The sequence below is a fragment of the Terrapene carolina genome, unplaced genomic scaffold (genome assembly GCF_002925995.2).
Source record: "Terrapene carolina triunguis isolate 2854851 unplaced genomic scaffold, T_m_triunguis-2.0 Scaffold137, whole genome shotgun sequence".
In the NCBI taxonomy this organism is placed as follows: Eukaryota; Metazoa; Chordata; order Testudines; family Emydidae; genus Terrapene; species Terrapene triunguis.
The window spans coordinates 815,334-838,456 of record NW_020664488.1 but is presented as its reverse complement, the minus strand read 5'-3'; the positions used below and the strand labels follow the sequence as shown (position 1 = coordinate 838,456).

The following is a 23,123-nucleotide window of genomic DNA, read 5'->3' as shown; positions in this document are numbered from 1 at the left end:
TCACCCAGCGCTGGGTTCCTGGGGGCCCCACCCTCTCCCTCTGGGCTGGCACAGCCCCTTGCAGCAGACTAGGCCTGACTCGTGGCAACCAGGGAACCATCCCCCCACCCCAGGGCTAGCCTTACCCATTGTGGGGGTGGAATCTGGCTATGGTAGGTATCACCATGCCAGTGCCCTGGGCAGTCATTTATGAAGCAGCTTTGTGCAGCCTCATCAACGTGGGGGAGGGGAAGCTGATACTCACTCTCTCCCCTGCTGGGAGGTGCCCATCGTCATTACAGGCGGATGTGGCGTTGGAATGCTGAGACCGGAGGGCAGTGATGCTGCCAGGGCACCCACATCATTGCTGCTGCTGCAGGGTCTTGGCAGAGGAGGGACAGGCCCAATAGGCAAGCTCTGCTTCCTCCGCCCCCCAGCCCTGTGCTACGCGGGCGCCAACCCCAGCGCTAGCACCAAGAAGTGGGCCCACCCTAGCCATAGTCCAGGGCAGTGTGTGGCTGCCACTCACTCTCTCTGCAGGTCCTGGAAGGGGGCTGAGCTGCTCTCTGTGACACTGTCCTCGCTGTCGCTGTTCATCTCCAGGGGGTACATGGAGCTGGGGTCAATTTTCACTGGGGAGGAAAGAGACTCACTGAAACCAGAGACAGACCCAGAGCCACGTCACCTTGCTCTGTCCCCAGCTCCGCCCAGGGACCAAAGCCAGTGCACCATGGGATAACGCTCCCCTCCCTGACCCAGAACCCACAGGGTCCTTCCCCTGGGCTGCAGGGATTGGTCGCCTCACCCCTGCCCAGAGCTGTCAGTGACATTGGCCCCCCCAGCACCGGAGCCCTGAGCCCCCTCTGAACCCACGTCTCCTGCCCCTTGCCCAGTCACAGGGTTATGAGCCAGCAGCACAAGAGAGCTGCCTGGCATGGCAGGGGGATGGCATTGGATGGGGTGCGGGGGACTGGACAGACAGGGCAATTGGGGCAGTGGGGAAGGTTCCCAGCCTGAGCCCACAGCACTGCACCCAGCCCCAGAGCCCAGCTCACCCCAGCTCCGGGGAAAAACCTGCTGATCTGTCCAGTGGGAGGCAGCACCCCAAGCTAGCAGTGGGTTGGCAGCATCTCAGCCCCCACCAGACACTTGTAGTGGGCTGAGACAGGCCTACCCTTGCTCTGAGGGGACAGCGGGGCCTTCGACACGCCCAGCACAGGAGGCGGTCACAGAGCTGGACAGGGTCCAGCTCGCACCCCAGAGCAGGATACCTGGCACAGCTGATGGGGTTGGGGGAGGGGGTTGGCAGCCTGGGCAGGTATGGGGCCCAACAGTTCTCCCCCGCCCCATCCCTGAGACCCAGATCCAAACCCCACGACCCAGGTCCAGCCCCACCACCTTATCCCCTCCTCACCCCCTGGGCAAGGCACTGGAGCGTAGGTGCAGCCATCATAAAGACTCCCCCTCCCCCTGCTCCTGGTTCATTTCAGCTACTCCCGCCCCCCCAACTTCCACACGTGTCCCTGGCCAGAGGGGAACCAGCCAGGGCCTCCGACAGGAAGCGCCTGGGAGTTCTTTGCTTGCCGGATGGGAGGCAGGAAGTGCTGGGAGTGGGGGGAGCCAGTCTAACTGGAACCAGAGCAGCCTTGGAGCCAGCCGCGGGGGGGGGCCTGGGAGGGGAGGTCAGGACCCCACCCTGCGGCGAGGGAGAAGACAGCCTGCCAAACTGCCCCCCTTCCCCCACTCCCCAGGATGGAGGGCAGACAGACAGCCTCCTCCCATGACTGACTCACGGCAACTCGACCGCAGAGCCAGGCGGCTCCCCGGCACTGGGGGGCCTGCCCCCACACAGTCCCCCCAGGCAGAAATCCCAGCTCTGCCATGCAGCTCCAAGCAGTGTGGGAAAGAGACAGGCACTGAGCCCAAGGTGATGGGCGCAGCATGAGAACTGGAACAGATGGGGGAGAGTGGGGCCTGCCAGGCAGTTGTGAGGGGTGGCTGATCCCCTCCCCGCAGCTGGGAACCACCCAACGCCTACCAGTTCTGCTCAGCCAGCTGGGAATCAAACCCACCCCCAACACACACAGAGCTGGGACCCATCCCAATCCCACCCCCTCCCCAGCCTCTGACAGGAATCACACCCATCCCCCAAACAGAGAGCTATCCCGCCCAACCCACAGAGTGCGTGCGTGTGTGTGTGCGCGTGTGTGTGTAGGATCCCGCCCAACCCACAGCATGTGTGTGTGTGTGTGTGTGTGTGCGCGCACGTGCAGAATAGGGAAACTCCCTTCCTCCAGTAGGAATCATATTCATCTCCCAACTGGGAAAACTCCCCTCCCTCCCCCAAACAGGACCACCACCCTGCCCCCAACACACTTAGCCAGGAAATAGCCCATTCAGTACCTCCCCTCCATCCTCCACAGGTGGTCCTGAATTCTGGGTATCCGGTTTCACAGGGCCCTGTTGGACACGCTAAGGGGCCCCAAGCCAGGTTCCCAAGCACTGAGGCAACCAGAGTCAAGGACCACCTGTGAAAGTGTGGCTGCAAACCCACCCCTTTCCTGCAACTGGGGAGCACCCCTTGCCCCTCCCGACCAATCCCATCAGTCCCAGGCACACTGAAGTGCTCCTGCCAGGAGCTGAGTGCCACCCCATATCCCCAGAGAGCAGCTCCAGGGCAGCCAGGGCTCTCAAAGAACAGGGAAGAAGTCAACTGAGCCAGGCTTTTAGGGAGAACCTCCCACACACACTCTCCTCCCCACCCCATCAGCTGGCAGGGCGGGGGGGAAATCTGAGATGGGACTCACACAGACACCCAGGGCTCTGGCCAGAGAGGGGCCAGCGGAGCAGATCCCAACTACGCTAGTGCAGCCAGGACACCCAACAGCCTCTCTGATTGCCAGGCCGGGCTGCGCCTTCCCAAGCACATGCTGCATTTCCTGGGAAGTGACTGAGCACCCGGCACGGCTGACACAAACAAGCCCGGCTGGAACATGAAGTTAGACACTCAGTCCTGCTCCCAGGGAGTGGCTCCCTCTTGCCTGGTTTGAACTCAGAGCCCATGGAGAAGGGACAGCCCACCTGCCACTACCACAACTGGCCACTTGGGGTCAGGGGAGCATCATGCAGCGTCATGCACCTACAGGCGAAGCAAGGAGGCAAGGCGTTTGCCCGCTGGGCACCACATGATGCCTGCCCATTACAGCAGTGCCGGCACACCAGGCTTCCTCCCACACCCAGACAGATGGGCTTCATCACGCTCTGGGAGCAGAGCCAACAGGACCTTATGAAGCCCTGGCTTGGCTGCTGCCTTATGACGCTAGCCCTTGTGAAAGGTACCAGATGGACAGCTCTGCCATGGAACTGGGTCAGCGGCAGGGCAATCTTCCCACATGGTGCCTCCAGCCAACGTGCTTCAGCCCTGCCCAAGAAGGATCCCACCTCCAGGGGTCCAGTCTCCATGGTCCAATCTGTCCGTAGCTGGGCCAGTTCTGGTATCCCTCCACAGCTCTGCCAATACCCCTCAAATCCCAAACTGCTGCTTCACCCTGGGCTCCCCAAGCCTTACCCACAACCCCCCTCTCCCATCTCTCAGTGGTTCCTGCTCTGGGCTCCCCTACTCACCGATCTCTGCTGATGCTCCTCAAATCCTGACCCACAGCCCCGCACACACAGCTCTGCCAACACTCCTCAATCCCAACCCACAGCCCCGGGGAGGGGAAGTGAGCCCTTACCGGATCCGGCGTTCTTGCCATCGCCGCCGATGAGGGGCACGGTGATGGCAGCGGTGACCCCGTCTGTGGGCATCGTGGTGTAGACCACGGGTAGGGACTGCACCACCACTGGGATGGTCTGCAAGTTGCCCATCTTGCTGGGCAGGTTGACCGAGGGGATTGTGTGGATGACGTGCAGGATCTGCTGGCCCCCGCTGCCTTGCGTGGAGGCCAGGATGGAGCCAGGAGACAGCACAGCGGGGATGGCAGAAGAAGAGCCCAGCCCCGTGGGTGACATGGAGACCACGGGGGCCTGGATGGGCGGCGCCACCAGCATGGGCGAGGACCTGATGGAGGAGGGCAGCAGGGTGGAGGACTGCAGCGACACCTTGGGCTTGTTGAGTGACAGGTCCACTGGCTCGGCCTGGGGCTGGTTGCAGTCGCTGGCCAGCAGCTCTTCGGGGGGCTCTGTCTTGATGTCGGTCAGCAGCACCGGGGGATCTATGGAGCTGTCCTCCAGCAGCGATGAGGAGCTCATCTTGGGCAGCACCTTACTCTGGACTGAGCCTGCAGCCTGGGAGAGACAAGAGATCAACAATGAGGGCACTGGGGTGTGGACTGAGTGAGGCCAGCACATGGCACTTCCCAAGCCCTCCACTGGGAGGCACTGCAGCAACTGGGAAGGGGGAAACTGCTCCACATCCTGGGAGGGAGGGAAATCCCACTGTCCCCCATTTTACTCATGGGGAAATTGAGGCACAGAAAGGGGGAAGCGACTTTCCCAAGGTCACCCAGCAGATCTAGGAACTGAACCCAAGTCTCCAGATTCCCAAGCTAGTTCCCCATCCACTTGGCCGCATTGCCCAGCATGACATAAGCTCCACCCAGCAGGGCCAAGGGGCTCTCGGGAAATGCATCCCAGCACTATAGCTAGTCATGAACAGAGACACACAGGGCGCTGGCTCTGCGCAGAGGAGGGGATGGTGAGGTAGCTGGAGCCAACCACTTCTTCCAGGTAATTTCGCTGGCAGATCGCTAGCGTCTCCCCCTGGTGCTGACTCACTGCACAGGGACAGGAGGGAGCTGGACTGCAGCCATCAGACACACAACTGAGCTCAGCCTCCCAACACCCATCTGTCCAGGTACTGCCATGGCCCTCCTCTCTGCAGCATCGGAGCATCTGGGGAGGCAGAGGCCATCACCCCCGTCTTAGAGATAGGGAAACTGAGGCACAAAGGACCAGTGAAGGTTTCCTGTTGGTCACAATGAATCACTGGCAAAGTTGGGAGGGAGCGCCGGAGTCCTGGCTCCCAGTGCTGTGCTCAGACCACACTGTGGGCATGGGCATCTCACTGCCAAGCGCCACGCTGGATTAGAAGGGGGAGCAGATGCCGGAGACATTCACCCTGCCGTGTTATGACGCAGCCCCAGACATGCCTTGGCGTGGGCGGAAGAACTCTTGCATTAACCCTTGCGCTTCCGGAAGGCTAGCATTACCCACATGCCCACCAACATACTTGACCTCCCTCAGGAACACGGCATGGGAAACAGCAGCCTTCAAGGGGTAAACTTGAGAAATTCCTATTCTGGCTTTTTCTGCATTTCGTTTTTAAAAGGAAAGAACCCCCGCCCCGCCAGTTCCAATGGAATGATCCTTCCAATGCACCCAGCCGGTCTGGCGTCCCCTCAGCCAGGGGATGGGACACAACCACAAGAGTCATTCACTGCGTGTGTGCCTGTGTTCATGCAGGGAAGGGATCCCAGATTGGGGGGGGGGACAAGGAGTGAATCTGGGTCATGGGATGAGCCATTTGGAACTTGAGCATTGGGACCCGGAGCCAGCCGGGTGGAGCAGCCACACAGAGCTGGCGGAGGGCCAATAGGCTTTAGGCTCCTGATGTGAGTCAATGATTCTCTCTTGCACTCACTGCTTCAAAGCACTTGCTAAAACACTCGACAAACACTCCACGGATGCTGCTCCAGGTGCCACTTTACTGAGCTTCCTGGTGTGGGGAGAAAAGGCAGGAGAGGAGGGGGAGAGGGATGACTTCAATCTGCAGCCAGACCCTCCCTCCCCTGCCACTCTAGAGCAGACGAGGCGGTGGGGAGAGGAAGCACAGCACCAGGCAGCTCCGAAGCCCTGGCCTTCGAGATCAATGTGCTGGACACGCTGACCAAAGGCAATCAGAAAACGAGACTCCCCGCCCACCCGCCAGTGCAACCTGGTTCCCCGGCTAGGCCTGCTGCAGGGCGTGGGGATGGCTCCACAACTCTCTCCAGTAGGGAGACTGCCACATGCTGCAACATGCAATCAGCTCATCTTATACAACGCCTCTGTCACAATCCAGGCCAACTGCACCTGTAGCCAGGGCCCCCACCTGTTAAGCTCCTCAGCCATCCCCACTCTTGGGTGCAGACCCGCATCTCACTCCCTCCTGGCCAGGGTTTTCCAGGCTGCACAGCTCCCTGCCTGCACTGGGATATTCTGAACAAGCCAGACTGCCTGAACAGGCCAGCATCTGCTCTTTGCTGGCAATTCCAGCTCTTCGGAGAGCAAGCAATCACAAGCTACCATGCAGCTCTAAGCAAGCACATTTATTCTTAAGGTGAAAGTATCACAGAGACCACGTCTTAAAAACAGTAAAGAACCTATACACATGCTTACCAGAGCTCACCCCCAACTCCAAGAAGGGCTCTGGTAGGAATTAGCCCTTCAAACCCCAACACAAGGTTTTTCCTGTGGTTACAAGTGTACAACAGTCCTCAATCAGAACCAGAACAGTTCAGTCTGTCCTTTGATCTTAGCCTCATGTAACAGGTGATCAGCAGACAGAGGTCCACCCATTGCAAAAGACTGGGGTTGTGCATAACCGGGAGTAGGGAATTTGCATTCATCTCCCCCTAGAAATTTCCCAGCAAAACCACTTCATTCGTGTCTGCCACATTGTTCAGTATAGTCCTTGGACTATCCAGGCCCATAATAATACTTAACCTTTGCAACTACTAGAAGAGACTCAAAAGGTACTTGAACTTAATCCAATAAGGTTTTTCCAAGGATACTACAGGAAATTGCCATGTGTGTCACAGCCTCTCATCCCAAAGGGCCCCACTATACACAGGCAGCAAATGCAGCCACTTCTGGGGTTCAGAGTAGCAGCCAATGAAAACGCAGCACAAAGATGGGAAGAGAGACCAGAAGTGTGTTACCAAGGATATAGGGGCAACCACAGAGGGCTAGGGAATTCTGAATATCATGCAGAGCGGAAAGGACCCAGGTGACGAAGGTCTCATCTGAAAAAATTCCACCCAACCCAGCAAAACGTGGTGGAACGCCACTGATGCACCTGGGAAGTTTAGTTTGGCTGACTTGACTCTGCCAGGATCTGAACCAACCATTGAAGGGAAACAAAGCAGTTCACACTTGATGCTTCAATCAGTAAGTCATCCCTTCAGTGCTGAGTTAGCCACTGGAGTGACTGACACGGACGAGCTACATTCGGGATGGGTGCTGCACTGCACACCTCTACATAGCGGCATCTTATGCCGTAAGCATCCAGAAAAGGCTGCCTAGCCTAGTGCTTAGCTATTTGATGAGTAGGACAAGAAAAGGGTGATTTTTCAGTTTCCCCACAAGCTGCTCTCTGGAACGCTCTAGGTGTGATTGCAGAGCACTATTGGACACCTTCCACTCCCAGTGACCTTCAGCCATCAGCCTGTGGGTTATGTAACGCTGCGGGAGTAAGGCTAGCACGAGTGTGGATTTTGTTTAAAGGGCAGCTAGCGTCAGAGAGTCATTCGCTCCTTGAGTCAGATCTGCTTCTGACACAAACAAGTTGCTATTCCTGTTCGCTCGGCAAAGCCAAGACAGCGGCCTGCATTCTAGTCAACCTCGTGTATCATCAACACCATTGCAGCCGATTGCAGCTCCCGGCTCGCCGTACAGCAGAGAAGCTGAGTGGATTTTCTGATCCCAGGCCTGATGGTTAGAAATGTCATCTCCTGCCATGCCAAGCTGATGGGGAACCCCTTGGGAGGCCAGGGAGCGACAGAGAGACCAGGGGAGCAGAGACAATGAGTAACAACATGTCGCTTCTGACTGGAGCATTCGTTGACACCAGCTTGGGACCAATGTGCAACGCCAATATGCCAAGTGTGGGCTAAGGATCGCGCCTGGTCATCACAGTGCTGGCTGCCCGTGGGTGAGGGAACTGGACTCCAGATACCCTCTTCACTGGGGGGATGGAGGATCTTGTGCTATGGGGCTCTCCTGAGCCCCACTGGAATGGTACCCAGGTCTGTCTGCTTCTGCCCAAGATAGAAAACAGGGTGCAAAATCATAGGCACCTAGCGCTACTGGTCTCTCAAGGGCTGAACACTCTCAACTACCACTGACTTGAATGGCAGCAAGAAACACTCAGCACCTCCCAGGATCAGGCCACAGAGCCCTAAGACTCCAGGGCAGCCTGTAAAGAATGCAGGAACATACTGAGAGCGTCCAAGAATGAGCTGTAACACCATGGACGAGGGCTCCCAGACCCAGCCACCACATCCACGGAGTCACACTGCTCCCAGTTCAAGCCAGCAGGGGAGAGGAAGGTGGTGTTATTTTCTGGTTGGTGCAGATGGGCTTGGAGTCAGGACTCCTGAGTTCTATCCCTGCCTCAGTCAGTCATTGTGTGACTCACTCTGTGCCTCAGTTTCCCCACCTGTAAAATGGGTCAGGTGATACTCAGCTGCCTGTCAGGAGGTGGCGTGAGGTTTAATTAACATTTGGGAAATGCTTTGAGGCCCTCGGCTTGAAATGCAGGTATGTCTGTTTCCACAGAGCAATCTAATCCCATGATTCCCTATGCGGTGACACGGAAATACCTGGCACTTCCATTGGAGGAGAGCACTCTTCATAAACAGTCATTGACCCGCCCCTCTCCACACCCCTGGCATACACTGACACGCCCTGTCCGCCTTTTACACACATGGTAACCAAGGCACAGAGAGGTGACTGACAAGCCAAGGTCACACGGCGACTCCAGGGCTGATCTGGGAATACAGCCCAGGCCTTCCCGCTCCCAGCCTGGGCCCTAACCACAGCCCCGCCACGCCCAAAACATCAGACATCCCAGAAGCACAGTCCTCAGGACACTTCTCCCTTGATTTCTGATGTGCCGTCTGGTCCTGTTCAGCGAGAGTGGGTCGGCGGGGGGGGGGGGGGGGGGGCGGGGGGGGAAGCTTGGCAGAGGGATTACGCTCAGTAAATCCTCTGTATGGACGGATGCACTCCCTCCCCAAAGCATGGACAGATTCGGGACAGCAGCAGTAATATGGGGCACAGATCAAGGCTCCTCCATCCTGCTTGCTGGCTTTTCTACCAGTAGCAACTCACTCCCAGCCCTTTGGCAGAGGTTGAACTGCAAAGGAAGAACCAGAGGGACAGAACAAGGAGTAATGGTCTCAAGTTGCAGTGGGGGAGGTCTAGGTTGGATATTAAGAAACACTATTTCACTAGGAGGGTGGTGAAGCACTGGAATGGGTTACCTAGGGAGGTGGTGGAATCTCCTTCCTTAGAGGTTTTTAAGGTCAGGCTTGACAAAGCCCTGGCTGGGATGATTTAGTTGGGAATTGGTCCTGCTTTGAGCAGGGGGTTGGACTAGATGACCTCCTGAGGTCCCTTCCAACCCTGATATTCTATGATTCTATGAGGTGGGAAAGGGTAACGCTGGGAGAGGGAGGGAGATGGAGACAACCCCTGCTCAGCTGGGAGGTGGCACAGAATGGCTTGACACTAGGGAGGAAGGAGTCCTGGGGGTTTGGAGGAGGTGACTCAAGAAGGGGGTGCTGGGATTTTATGCCATAGGGAACATTAAATAATGGGCACGAACCTGCCTCCCCCTGAACACCACAAGCTATTGGCAGCCTCAGCAGAAGCATGGTGAGGCCCTGGAGATGGAGCTCCCCTCTAGATCAGGGTGGGCAGGGAGGAGCCAGCATCACCCAGCCTGTCCCCGTTCTGGGGATACAGAGGCCTCCAGCGCTGGCATCCGGGGGCCTTTCACCAGCACTGCTGCATTCACTTTTGAAAGAACAGCTCCTCCCCCACCCTTTGCCTAGCAATGCCCCTCAGCCAAGTGCAGTCTGGAACCAGCCCTGATAGTAGCCAGGAGAATGTATTCTCTGCCTGATCCAGGAGTCCAAGTGCTGAGAGCTTACCAGAAGAGCTGGGTGCCCTGGCTCCAAGCCAGAGAACCCAGCTGCCCCCCACTTGAGGCAGGACCAGGCTACTGAAGAACAGGGCCTTCTAGTAGATCTCCACGGCTAACATGGCATGATGCTAACAGGGCCCCAGAAGTGTCCTGATTAGGGCATTTCTGTGCCATGAGTGCGGCTGGCATGGTTCATCTCATGGCAGGCTAGTACCTGCATTGCTGGGCCTTAGGAATGTGAAAGGTCTCCTAATGAACCTCAGTCCTAACTCGCATCACCCCTTACTATTCCAGTCCTGCGCTTCTTTGCCTCGCACTGCTGTCCGCTGCCCCTCAATCCCAACCCACACCCCCACTCCCATCTCACCCCAGCCCTGGTAGTCCTGGGCTCCCCACAGATAGCTCTTTGCCACCACTTGATCTAGACTAGCTGGTTGGGAGTGCAGGTCCAGTCCTGACCCCTATGCAGCTCACTCCAGACAAGACCCCCTGCCAATCAACACCCGAGCCTCTGGATCAGAACTGGGGAACCGGGCCAGCCTGCAGAGTGGCTTTGCAGGGACAGTGACGAGGCTGCCACGAAGGATTTCATGCAGGACCTCAGCTAGGATGTGAGCCTTGATCACTGAAGGCAGAAAGCCAGGGCACTGACCCACCGCCTCAGACTGTAGTGCAGGCCCCGAGCAAGGGGCAGATGGCTGTTTGTGCACCTTCGGAGCAATGGAGGGGGGGGTCTGCATCATACAAACACCAGCCCCACTCCTATGCAGCCAGACTCCTGCCCCACTGGCTCTGGATGCCAGCCCGCCCTGGGCATTGTGCTCCATTGCAGGGCCTGGGCTGGGGAGAGGCAGCAGATGGAGCTCACGCACGCTGAGCCTCCACTGGGGAATGGGTGGGGGGGAGTGGGAGGGAGAGAAGGAACAAAAAGCCCCCCCAGCACACCCCCAAGACATAGAACAGGCCTGCAGGTTGCCATGAGAACTAGATCACGGCTGAGCCCAGGGAGCAGCTCACATGTCCACACTCCATCCCCCTGCAGAACGGCCAGAGGTCACTGGGGCAGATCCAACCCCTCCCTCTCAGCCCCACCAAGCCACCCACCTTGTTGACCCTGTGGTTACACCTTAGGGCTGCAGGGGGGATCCTGTCCCCAGCCCGAAGGGTTAAAGGACATGGCCAATCACAGCCCAGAGCAGCAAGGGTGAGCTAGTGGGGTGCTCAGCTGCCCCCTGACAGCAATCAGGGGGTCCCTGGGTGGACCAAGGGCGAGCTGGGCTCAGAACCCTGGGCTCTATTCTGAGGCTCCCATAAACATTTACTTGGCTGCTTCCAAAGTAACCTCAGCCATGCGGCGTGGGGGGCCCCCCAACAGACCAGGGTTGCCACCCCCTTCTGATAGGCAGCCACAGCGTCCCAAGGCTGGGCACACTGGCTTCGAGTACAAGACGAACCGGCTGGGCCCTGCAGCCTGAGCGTGGGCCAAGCCCCAGAGAGGCGGATGGGGAGAGCGCTGGGTCGGTTCATCGTCCCTGCAGGCCCAAGAGATGGGCCAGTGGGGTTGGCCCGCAAGGAGACGACCCTCATGGAGCTTGCGGGACGTTTGCTGGTCGCTGGCTGTGAGGGGGTGCTGCGATGAGAGAGGATGAGGGCTCCCGCCCAGGCCAATTCGACTCCTAGGAGAGGGGCACCCAGCTGCCCCTCCCACAGGAGATACAAGAGAAGTGATATCCCCTCCCTGCTCACTAGGGGGTGCCCATACGTCTCCCCCACAAGATTCAGTGGGGCAGTCAGCGCTGTGCGCCTCTGGAGCTGCGAGAGGGCCCCACAGCCCGGCTACGTGACACAGAGATGCCCTCCGCAGTGGGCGGGTCTGGCTGGCAAGAGGGGAGTGGGGAGAGGTGGGAGTTCACTATCTGATTCTAGGCAAAGCTGTGCTGAGCATCTCCCTGGGTGCAATAGTTTACCAGTATGCTGAGGAACACAAGAGAGCCACACCCAGCCCTTGGCCAGCAGGATGGGGACTGCCCACGGGATGTCAGGAATCTGGGGGGGGATTAACCTCAGGCACTACATTAACCCTTCAGGCACAGGGGTGAGTTGCACCATAAGGTGGCTGGGTTGTGAGGGGAGGTCACCGTCCCAGGGAAGAAGGGATCTGCGGCCAGGAGGCTGGATTGGGAGCCGGGGGTGGAACTGGTTTTACCCCCAGCTTGGCTGAGAACCAGGAAGCAGCAGGGACTCAGTGGCGGCAGAAGTTGTCACCACCTAGCATAGAGCCCAGGAGTGCTGGCGGCTGATGCCCAGGTGGGGGGAGGAGCAGGATGCGTGCCAGCCACCCAAAAGTTTGCAAGGGCTGTGGGCATGGCTGGGAGGGGAGGCATCGCCGGGGGAGCCAGAGGCTCAGATGCAGCCCTCTCTTCAGATCCCAAATGGGCGGGGGGGTGAGGGTGGGCGCTGGGATGAGACGGTCAGACTCACACCCTAGCCCTGCCCTGACTTCACGTGCATGAACTGCCCTCCCCCAATCCCTGTCACTGTCACCTCCACGCGCCCAGGACCCTGGCCATACAGGCCACTGCTCTGGATAGGTGCAGTGTCCTGGGCAGTTCTGATGCGCTGCCAGGCCGCGGCCCAAGCCCTTGCAGCCGGCCTGGTGACAAAACAAATCCTTCCTTTGGCAGGCAAGCCGAGGCGGGCCCAACCCACGGCTGTCACTCCCTGAGCGGAGCCACCCACACAGAGATCCTGTTGAGAGCTCGCCTGGCTGCTTGCCTCTCCCCTCCCCCTCCCTCTGGCAGCCACGTTAGCCCCACCGGCTATGTGCAGCCCCAGGCTCCACTTAGGGCATCAGCCAGGCTAGGGATTAGCTGTGCTCTGCAGGCCTTGCCTCCCCCCAGCAGTTACAGACAGAGCTGGGCTTGAATCCCAGGGGGGTTAAAAGCCCCCCGGTTCAAGCCACCCACCCCCTAGTCTACAAACTGGCTGATCCACCCGACAGAGCCCTTCCCCGCCACAGCCTATCCGACACCCCTTGAGATTTATGGCCTCATTCAGCCATCCCTCTGCTTCCCTTCCCATCTGCTTTCCACACCCAGGCGGAGCACAGATTTCCCTTTGATCCAGGCCCCCCAGCTCCCCCCAAGCCTTTTATCTCCCAGCCAGCCCTGCCTCTCCTGTCAGTCCCGCTCTGCGCAGTGCAGGTGTCTCTGACAAAACCATCCACAACAGTTGCTGTCAGGCCTTTCGCTTCACATCCTTCTCCAAAACCAGACACCAGGATGGGATTCCACAGAGCACCCCCCGTCCCCTCCCTGTTAACTCTTTCCTGCACACACTGCTCTGCACATCACTGAGTAAGCTGCCCCACGCAACTCTCTGCCCCCTCTACCGCCAGGGGCTCAGTGCATCACCCCCACCAGCCTCCAAGCTGGAGAGAACAGAGGCTGGGTCCAAGAGTGGAAGCAAGCTGTTGTAGTCAATCAGGCATTACTGCTCTGGTCCACCAGGGACAGCACACGGCCAATGCAGGCCAACTCTCAGTGGAACAGCAAGGGGCCACCACTGAAAGGATCCAGAGATGCCCCCGATGATATACCAGTCTGAACTCACATAGTCATTTGGGCCTGCAGAACCAGGCTGGAAGTCTCACAAGCTCAGCCTCTCTTGGGGTATTTCTGCATGTTCAGGAGCTGGGAGGAAGCAGCATGAAATATACAAAGAGCAGTGGGGACAAGGGGTGTGTGTGTGAGGAGTTACGGATTGAGTCTGGGGCGAAGGGGCAGTCAGGCTCGTTCTGTTCAACCCAGGCAGAATCCAAACACAGAGCAGATCTACCTACGCAAAGGGAAGTTGGCAGGAGCAGAGCCTTTCAAGACCCAGTGGTATGAGCTGTTAACGCTTAGGAAGCTTACTTAACACAAACATATATGGATAGGATTTTGTGAGTTTAAGTTCTAAGGGTATTTCTTTCCCCTTGAGCAGTGAGTGAATTTAAAAATTCCCTGGCTGGGATTCCAAATATCGAAGCTTTGGGCTATGGTCAGAGGGAAACAGACTGGAGAGGGAACGTGAAACTGACCAGCCCTGTTCCAAAGTGCCTGATGGTTGAAATTGAAGCCAGCTGCCTCAGCCATTAAAAGGAAATCCATGGTTAAAGCTATTTTGTTGCAAATCATCTAACCTGTTAGCAGGAATACCAGGAGCATAGGAAGTGCCAGACTGGATCAGACCAATGAGTCCACCCAGCCCGGTATCCTGTCTCTGACAGTAACCAGTAACGGATGCTTCAGAGAGATGTGCAAGATACCCCGCAAGAGACAGTTATGGGAGAACGTGCCCCTACATGATATTTCCTCCCAGCCCCCGCGGTTATGCTCTGAAGCAGGAGGGTTTAGATCCCACTCTGCAGTTTACTGAAGGAAGATTTTTTTTTTTAAACCACCGTCCCATAAGAAAAAAAAGAAAAAGAAAAAAGGAGTGATGGCCCCAACTGGCTACCACTGGAGTCAACGGAAGATTGGGCACGGATGTCAAAGGAAGCTGAATTGAGCCCTCAAAAGAGCATGTGCTCTCCAGTTAAAGCACAGCTATTCACTGCCTCTTGGTGCACAGATCCCTGTGGGGATTAGGTGATGTGCGAGAACCAAGATATGCTGGTTTGACATTTCCTTGCAATCACCTGGAAATCCAGCCAGAATGGCTGCGCATGCGTGGCTGCGGAACAGCAACCTAGGTCAGCTAAATCTGAAATCATCAGCCTCATCAGCCGCGAGCACCATCTCCCACCCCACCTGCGGCTCAGCGCAGCAGGAGAGGGGTTAGATAGGAAGTTGCCATGGGCTACAAGGAGCTGTAGCTTTCAACCAGCAAGTGGGATGCACGTGCCAGAAACCATCAGTTTTTAACCACTAGGGGACTCCAAAGCAGCATAGGAATCCTGCAGCCCTCCCCTGGGGGCCTCTGATTTAGGGGTACCATTCCCTGGTTATTGACCCAAATGTCCAGGCCGTGTTTGAGCACCACTACCAGATATAGTCAGAGCTGCCCAAGTGTGTGTCATAGTCCCTAGACATTATCAGCAAAAGGAGATTCTCCTTGAGCTCCCTGGTAGTGATCTGTGCTGTTGGAGTATCACAGTCGCTACCAATTAGTCACGGCATGTGGCCCTGGGAGGCTGTGGAACGGGACAATGAATTCCTAGACAACACAGGCTTATTATAACAGTCCTCAGCCTGCCACTGAGCAAGCTGTGTCCCCACAGCCCCAGAAATGGAGGACTGGGAACCTGTCCTCGAGCCCCAGGTCAGGAACCCAGCAGGCTCCTTTGAAGGGAAGGATCACCTACAAACCTGCCTCAACCTCCCTGGGAAAGTGTGAATGGGGAGCCCAATGCCCCTCAAATGAGCGAGAAGGGGAGCTGCTTTTAACATTCGATCAGTCGCAAATGAACAGCAATGGACCCCAGACCCAATCCCTGACGCAGTGGCCGGGAGGCATGGAGGGGGGCAACGCAAAGGGCTGCCAGCCAGGCTTCTGTCCAGCAAGCAGGAGCTCACCTGGCATGAAGAGGGTCTGGAAATCCCTGTGCGGTCAACACCATGTTATCCTGCTGTTGTGCTGCCTCACTGCATTGCCATGTGGCCCTGTGACTCCACGGGACCGGGGTGACTGGGGTCCAGCTGTCCCCTTCGGCAGTGACCCACAGTGCACTATGCAACGCAGCAGTTAGCAAACAGCCCCAGGGCTCTGTCTGCACTACAGCCAGAAAGATGCAAGTGCCTAAGGTATATTAGGGCTCCTATCATTGCTACTTCTGGGGGATTTGAACCAGGTGTTAGCAACGGTGGGGAATTCGGAGTACAGATGCTTAGTGTGGACAAAGCCAACAGAGCACATTGATCCCACGGGCAAGATACAGAGACCCCATAGAAAACCCATCTAGAAGGACCCCCACAAGATGTCCTACAACAGCTGGTAGCAAACTAGCAGCCCAGTCCAGCCTTCCAACCAGCACCAGCTTCAATGACCTTACCATGAGGCTAATGGTCACCCCAGGTTCCAAGAAGGGCAAGGAGGCCTCACAGGAGGGAGATCCCAGGCTCCCAGCACCAAGGGTCAAAGGTCATGGGAACCAAGCGAAGGGTTGCATTCAGAAGTGGCTCCAAAGCAGGAAACATCGCGAGCACTCTCAGATCCCAGGGATCAGCAGACATGGAGATGTCAGGAAACTACAAGCCAAGATGCAGCAAAGCCCTTTATACTGGAGGCTAACAGCACTGGAGGCCAGCAATTTCCACCAAAGCATTCCACAGGCCCGGCACAAACACACCACAGGTCCTGAGCATCAATGCGGGGCTTGAAATCCAGTCTGCAGAATCCTAGCAGTGTATTTATATAGGGTTACCATACGTCTGGATTTTCCCGGACATGTCCGGCTTATTGGTCCTCAAATCCCCGTCCGGGAGGAATTTCCAAAAAGCCGAACATATCCGGGAAAATAAGGAGGCATGGTAAGGGGACCCCGAGTGCGAGTGGCTGCAGCAAAACTTACAACTCCGGCGATCTGCTGGGGCACAGAGGGGGCGGGCGGCATCCGAGCACGCAGCCGCCGCCTCCCCGGGCTCCGGCTGCTGCTGCGCTGGGGAAGCCATGAAGCTGGTAGCGCTCAGGCAAAAGACGCTCGGGGGACCCCGAGTGCGAGTGGCTGCAGCAAAACTAACAACTCCCCCGATCTGCCAGGGCTCAGAGGCGGTGGGCAGCATCCGAGAGCGCAGCCGCCTCCTCCCCGGGCTCCAACTTTCCCAGCTCCCGCCGCTCTCCACCACGGCAGGGGCCGAAGCAACTTCCCCAGCGCAGCAGCAGCCGGAGCCCGGGGGGCGGGAGGGTGGAGGGGGAATGCGGGGTGCTCAGGGGAGGGGGCGGAGTTGGGGCGGGGACTTTGGGGAAGGGGTTGGAATGGGGTCAGGGGAAGGGGCGGAGTTGGGGCGGGGCCGGGGCCCCCATGTAGTGTCCTCTTTTTTCAGTGTTGAAATATGGTAACCCTAATTTATAACATGCTCATTGCTGGGGTATCCGAGCTCAGCCGAGATGAGAGTTTCCTAGCTCATTCTCGCTATTTCCTTGGGGACGCAGGAGGCGGATCCATGCACAGCAGAGAAGAGCACACCAGACCTGACACAGAGCCAAACCTACTGTCCCACACCCATGCACTTCAAAGCCCTGACTCCTTCCTAAAGCAAGAGATGAGGCCCATGGAATGGAATTGCCTCTCCAGTCTGCTTCAGCAGCACCTTTCTCCTCCCCCCACCCCCACACACAAACAGCACCAAGGGGGGGAAAAAAAACATAGGAGCTGCATTAACATACTATACCCCAAAACTCCCTATGAGACGTAGGATTCGCACCGCCTGCAACAACAGCCTCATTCCCCACATTCCCTCTCACTGGCATCCAGCAGAGATTCAGGCATCACGCTCAAAGCCACAGAAGCTTACATTTCTTTAGAGCTCATCCCCAAGGGCCATTCCACACACAGAATGCAGCCACCTCTGGAGTGAAACGTGGCCACTGTTCAACAGCAACATTCAACAAGAGTTCAGGACAGGAAGTGCTGGAACAGAGAGTGTCAGATCATCCAGTCTGACCCGCTGTATATCACATCAAGCCCAATACCCAGAATTCAACCGAAGTACTGCAGCCCATGGGCAGAAAACAGGAGGGACCAATGTGCACCAATGCCGAGGCCCCTGCAATGGCAGGGAGTTAAGTAAGATCTACCCCGATGATCCTAGCAATTGCCCAACAATCCCATATCCAGTTGAAACTGCTGGGGAAATGTAGGGAGACACTATGTAGCTGTGGTTAGCAAAGCTGGAATAAACCCCCGTGTTAGGGTTAGTATGATGGGATTTGTAACTCTGGGGTTAGACTGACCATCCCAGTATCTCTGCCAAGTTTTCATCTGATGCTCCAGAATTTCAGTTTGCACTAAAGTAAGTAAGGCCATGTCTAGACAGCAAAGGCTGTACTGATTAATCAATTGCAGCCTAACCACTGCATCCGCCTAATGTGCGCACACTTCAATCAGTTTACACCTGGTTTGAGTCGAGTTAGCACAGGCCTGGTCTACACTAGAAAATTGGGTCGGCATAACTACATCGATCAGGAATGTGTAAAATCCACACCATAGTTACCCCAGTGTAGACAGCACTAGGCTACTGCCATCTCTCCTGATGGGAGTGTCTACAGCCGCGCAGTGGTTTAAGTGTGGACATGCCCTATGTCTGCAGAGAGCCTGAGACAATAGCTCTGAGAGCTGTGAACTGCCCCATTCCCCTCAATGGTGTTGGAACTTTGATGGCCCAGGAATGATCATTTAAAGGGCAGCACTGTTAGCTACAGAGGAAGCTTCCTGCTAGTTGTTAGTAGCCCAGCCAAAGACACTTGGGGGGTCCCGAATCAGCAGAACTCAGAGCCCCGAGGTCCCTATGGATTTCATCTGGTTTTCCTTGACTCAGCAGTAACCAGATTTGCAGAGGACACCAAAGTGGAGGGGGAAGTGCATATGGGAACCTGGAGAGATTGGAGCAGCAGGGCTTTCAGGCAACATGGGGAGATTTGGTTACTAATGAATGCAAAGCTCCTGGCCCCCAGAGAAGAGATAAACACAAGGGGGGGGGGGGAAATGTATCCAAACAGCTGCACCCACTGCTTTAAGGCAAGTTTATTTTCATCCTGTCCTCTTAGCACTGTCCTGACATTGCCTTTCCATGTAATCAGGTGCTGGTCGAGTTCTGGTGGAGAAGCTGTGGAGGCCACAATGGGATGACACTCAGCATTAGGAGTAGTTCATAAAACACAAAGGGCTCAGGATTCTGCCTTGGGAAACAGCTTTGCACAGACCCAGCATTCGGCTCCACAGCAGGCTCAGCTTACCTGGCGATCGCCAGGCGATACCACGGGGGAGAGGGCATGGGAAAGGCCTGGCAGGCTTTCAGTGACAACGCTGGAGCCTCAAGCCCTCCGTGTCTCCACGGCACAGGGACAGCTCAGGCTTCCCATATACCAGTCCCGGCTGAAGTTCTGACCTAGAGAGACAGCACTGGGCTCCACCACTGCTGCCAGCTGGGAACACCTGGCCCCATTTCCCACCGGGCTCAGCAGAGATCCACCAGCTGCTGATGGATCTCCGTCCCGCCTAACCAGGATAGGACAAACTCTAATGACCATGGGGAGAGAGGCCCCAATCCCATCCCTGACCAAACCATAGCCAAGGACACACTTTCTTTGGGACTCAAAGCAGCTGGGAATGGCTTCTGGTGGAGCTGGGGACTCAGCGCGGAGCCCAGAAGGGCTCTGGTGGGAAGGGGAGATCTGAAGTCGGGAGACTTCACACATGGCCTGTCCCACAGGGGCACCGCAGATCCTCCCATTAGCCCCATCCTCATCCTCAATGATCTCACAAGTGAGAACAGACACAGGACATAAATAACAGCCCAGCATTGCTTGTGTATACTCCCAGGAGGGTCCTTCCCAGGGCTCCCCAGACTGGTCTGTCCGGCTGGGGGGCAGCACAGAGAAGGGCTTCTTGGGAGCAGTTAGGGGTATCACTCAGGAGAAAGAAACATTCTTTTATCCCCTCCTTCCCAAGGGCTTTAGCAGCAGGGAGGTCCCTGACTCTTTCTACACCAGGGGTATCCAACATGCAGCCCGCAGGCCAGATCCAGCCCTCGTGCAGTATTGGTGTGGCCCACATGACGCATGTTCAGACTGTGCAGAATTGTGGGGTTCATTTAAAGTATGTTTCTAGCCCTCCTGGCTGCAGAGATAAAATGGGGCCCGAGTGCACAAAGAAGGCACAAGGTCTGCCTGAGTCTGCAGACAGCCTTAAACAATAACTCCAAGGGGTGAACAGCCCTGCCCCCTACTAATCTCACTGGGGTGTCAGCTTTAAGGCCGAATGACAACACTTCTACGTCAATATTCGCTATTCCACTGCCGGATGGAACGGGAAATGCGGGGGGGGGGGGGGGGGGGGGAGTGGTGCCCTCCAGAGGTGGGAACTGGGAGCTGCTGCAGGGAAGGAAATGCAGAAGGGAAAACAGAGGAGAGGGCGAGGGAAAGAAAGAGACAAAGGCACAGTGGCAGCGCTCTGATGGGGAGCAGATCCCCCACTGCGTGATGCACAATGCAACAATAACCATGTGAGGCCGCGAGTCCCCCTTGGTCTCTGTGCAAACCTCCCATCCACACTGGGGGACCCCTGCGGAGGGAGGTGTGTACATATCCTGGACCATAACGAAACCTGGAATCCAGCCCAAACACCCCTTCTCCCTGCCAGGCCTCCCTCCTGCTGCTGCCACCCAGTGTCGGCTGAGGGCATCAGGCTCTTAAAAAGCAGGGGAGGCGAGTGGGTGCGGCACACCTTCCTCCTCCTCCCCTCCTTAAAGGAGCAGTGCACAAGCCACAAATTGTTCTCCCATCTGCTCCTTAAAGGTTCCCCAGGTCCCAGCCCTCTCTTAAAGGGGCAGGGCACCCTGCTGCCTCTGGCCTTGCAGCCCCCTGGAGGTCTTTCTGCTTTGGCCTCCCATGCACCGGCTTTGGGGGAGGAGACAGGCGCACACCCATCCCCCTCTCTGCACACACCCGCCCGCCCTCGGAGTCCAAAGGAGACTGAGACTCAGAGCCCTCCAGGGCTGAGCAAGGCAAAGCTGCCCCACCCCCATCCCATGGCTTTAAGGCCCAGTGGGCGCCCCCCTCCTCTCCAGGGCTGCTATGGCAGAGTGGGGGAGGGATAACTGGGGCCATGCCTGGGACTGGTGGATGTGTGAATGGTGGGGAGATAAAGGCTGTTAAAAAGGAGAAGGGCAGGATCGGGGATGTACCCGGCGAGGGCTTGGATGAAATGGGGGGCTTGGGGAGATATCCTGATCCCCCAGGAAGTAGCTCGCTTACACCATGCAGCCCTGGAGCACAAGAGTGGAAAATGCCTCCCCAGCATTGTCGCCTGCCCCAAGGGGAGCATCATGGCCCCCTGCCAGAGAACCAGCCAGCCACTTACCGCCCAGCCGGCGCGCGGTGGGCTCCTCCGGTACTGCACGGCGCTCATGCTGTCTGCGGGGAGGATCATGCTCCTGAGCCGGGCTTTAGACGGCTGCCCCTCACCACGCGCGAGGTCTGCACGACGCTCCCGTTCCTGGCGGCTGGGAGCAGGCAAAGGAGGTGGGATACCAGCCCGGGCGGGTGCAGTCAGGGTCTTCCTGCAAAACCCAGGGCTCTGCCGACTGGCGGTCAGGGTGAGTCCCCCGTTCTCCCTCACCTCCTCCGGCCTATACGCCTGGCAACTTGGCACGCTGTCGAGGTCCCTAGATCCTCAGCCAAGTCTCTGCCCCACACGCCTCTCCGGTGAATGGAAGAACGAGGAAGGGGAATTTAAAAAAAAAAAAAAGGGAGAGATGTGGCCGATAGCGGCTCCTTATTATCGATAAACGTTCACGTTGGGGTCTGCACAGGCCCACGCCTTCAGCCTTCCACAGAGACGCACACCCATGAAGCAGTCAGAGAGCTCTGCTCCTCCACAGAGGAGTCTCTCTCTGAATAAAGAGCTGCCTGCTGCTGGCGTGTCTAGCCTGCCAGTCCTGAGCTGTGAGGTGTGAATAGTCTGACAGCTCCACCCTGGCCTGACCCTGGGTGGAGCTCCTTAAAAGGGACGGGCTGCAGAGAGGGGAGGGAAGGGAGGGGCTGAGTGCCAAGCCAAGCCTGCGGCTGTCGGCTCCTCCCCTGCCGCCAAAGCATGTCAGTTCGCCCGTCCCCAGGTGGGGAGGCCTCGCGGAGCAGTGTTCGACTCCTTCCCCCAGCCTCCATCCCTTGGCACCCACGCAGGAGCCGCAGCAAAGTGGGTCGTTCCGCCAGCGAGCACCCGGCGCTTCGGAAGCCAGGAAGGGGCAGGCAGGGAAAGGCAGCCTGACAACTGGTTGCAATATTTAGACACAATGCTCGCCATGGCAACGGCGAGTGCGCGAGATCCAGCAAGGACGGGGAGGTCATGGTGTGCTCCCCGCAAGGGGACAGACAGGGGAGGGGATTGACAGGAGGAGTAATCAAAGTCTCCCCTTAAAAGAGAGAGATCTGCTGCACACTGTCCCCCAGGGAAGGGGGGGAACCTGTAGGTCTGCAGCCTCCCCTCCTAGCAGAAAGGCAGTCCAATGCACGTCTGGCTAGGAGATTCCCCTCAGGGCTTGTGCTAAGGGGGGGATGGCCCTGGGACACCCCCAACCTTCCCTTCCAACCACGTGCAGGCCACGCACACCAAGCCAGAGCGGGGCAAGAGAGAGATTCACACATGCAAACCTTCCCCTTTAACCGCGCCCTGGCTAAGACCCCAAAAGGCAGGACCCTTCAGGGCTCCCTGTGGGATGGGGTGATGAGGGAACTCCCCCTAGTCCACCCTTCCCTGAAGCCTGGGGCAGGGGAGAGGGCCCAATAGCAGACAGCATTGAGCCAGCACCATTTCTAATTGACTTACACCAAGGAAGCTTCTTAAGAGGCAGGACTGCAGTGTCTTAAAATCAAACAGCTGGGGCTGGCCTGCCTCAGCGGAGCAGACAGCTTATGCCAACCCGTTGGGCATGCAGCCTGCCTCCCAGCCGAGAGTCGGCTACCAAAGGCTACTGCCCAGCCCACCCAAATCAGCCGGATTTTCGGGCCTGTCTGTGCTACGAGCACAACAGCGTTTCAGCAGCCAGCTGGCAACGCTCCTTTGACCCGACCGCGACACGCACAGCTTGAGAGAGTTGCTTCTGCCTGGCACCCATGGCTGAGCCGTGCTGGCAGCAGGGCATGCTGGGAAAGTCTGGGCCGCTCTGTCCCTGCGCCCGCAAAGCACCCCTGGGCTGCCTAGTGCACACAGCAGGGAGGGAGGAAGAGCCGAGCTGGTGGCACAGGTACCGTTAGGGGAGTCTGTTCCCAGCACAAATGGACAGTGGGCCAAGCTGGAAGCCAAGGATGCGCCAAGCTGAGGCAGCTGGCAAGGGGGATACAGGGTGGAAACTAGGACAGTAAATACGTGTGTGGACACGAGCTACATCTGGAGGTGATCACACCCCAAACAGATATAGGCTCGGAAGCTGTAGGGAAGACAATGCCTCTCCCCCCCGCCCTACACACCTCCCTAGGCTGAACGCTCCTGAGACACCCCACTGCACCTAACTACAACCCCCCACACACACTGCAC

General features: G+C 57.5%; 1 protein-coding gene across 2 annotated transcripts in view; it reads right to left on the bottom strand.

Moving 5' to 3' along the window:
* KLF8 (Kruppel like factor 8) overlaps window positions 1-23,123 on the bottom strand; it is a 91,616-nt gene that overhangs the window by 4,257 nt on the left and 64,236 nt on the right. The window contains exons 1-3 of one of the 2 annotated variants that reach the window (XM_024219899.2): window positions 20,952-21,513; window positions 3,714-4,266; window positions 509-611 (exon numbers count right to left, since the gene is read on the bottom strand). In XM_024219899.2, the coding sequence (XP_024075667.1) occupies window positions 509-611; window positions 3,714-4,266; window positions 20,952-21,020 (725 nt within the window). In that variant the 5' untranslated portion in view covers window positions 21,021-21,513. Of the gene's footprint in view, window positions 1-508; window positions 612-3,713; window positions 4,267-20,951; window positions 21,514-23,123 lie in introns of those variants that run through there. The other variant, XM_024219900.2, reaches the window with a different exon arrangement.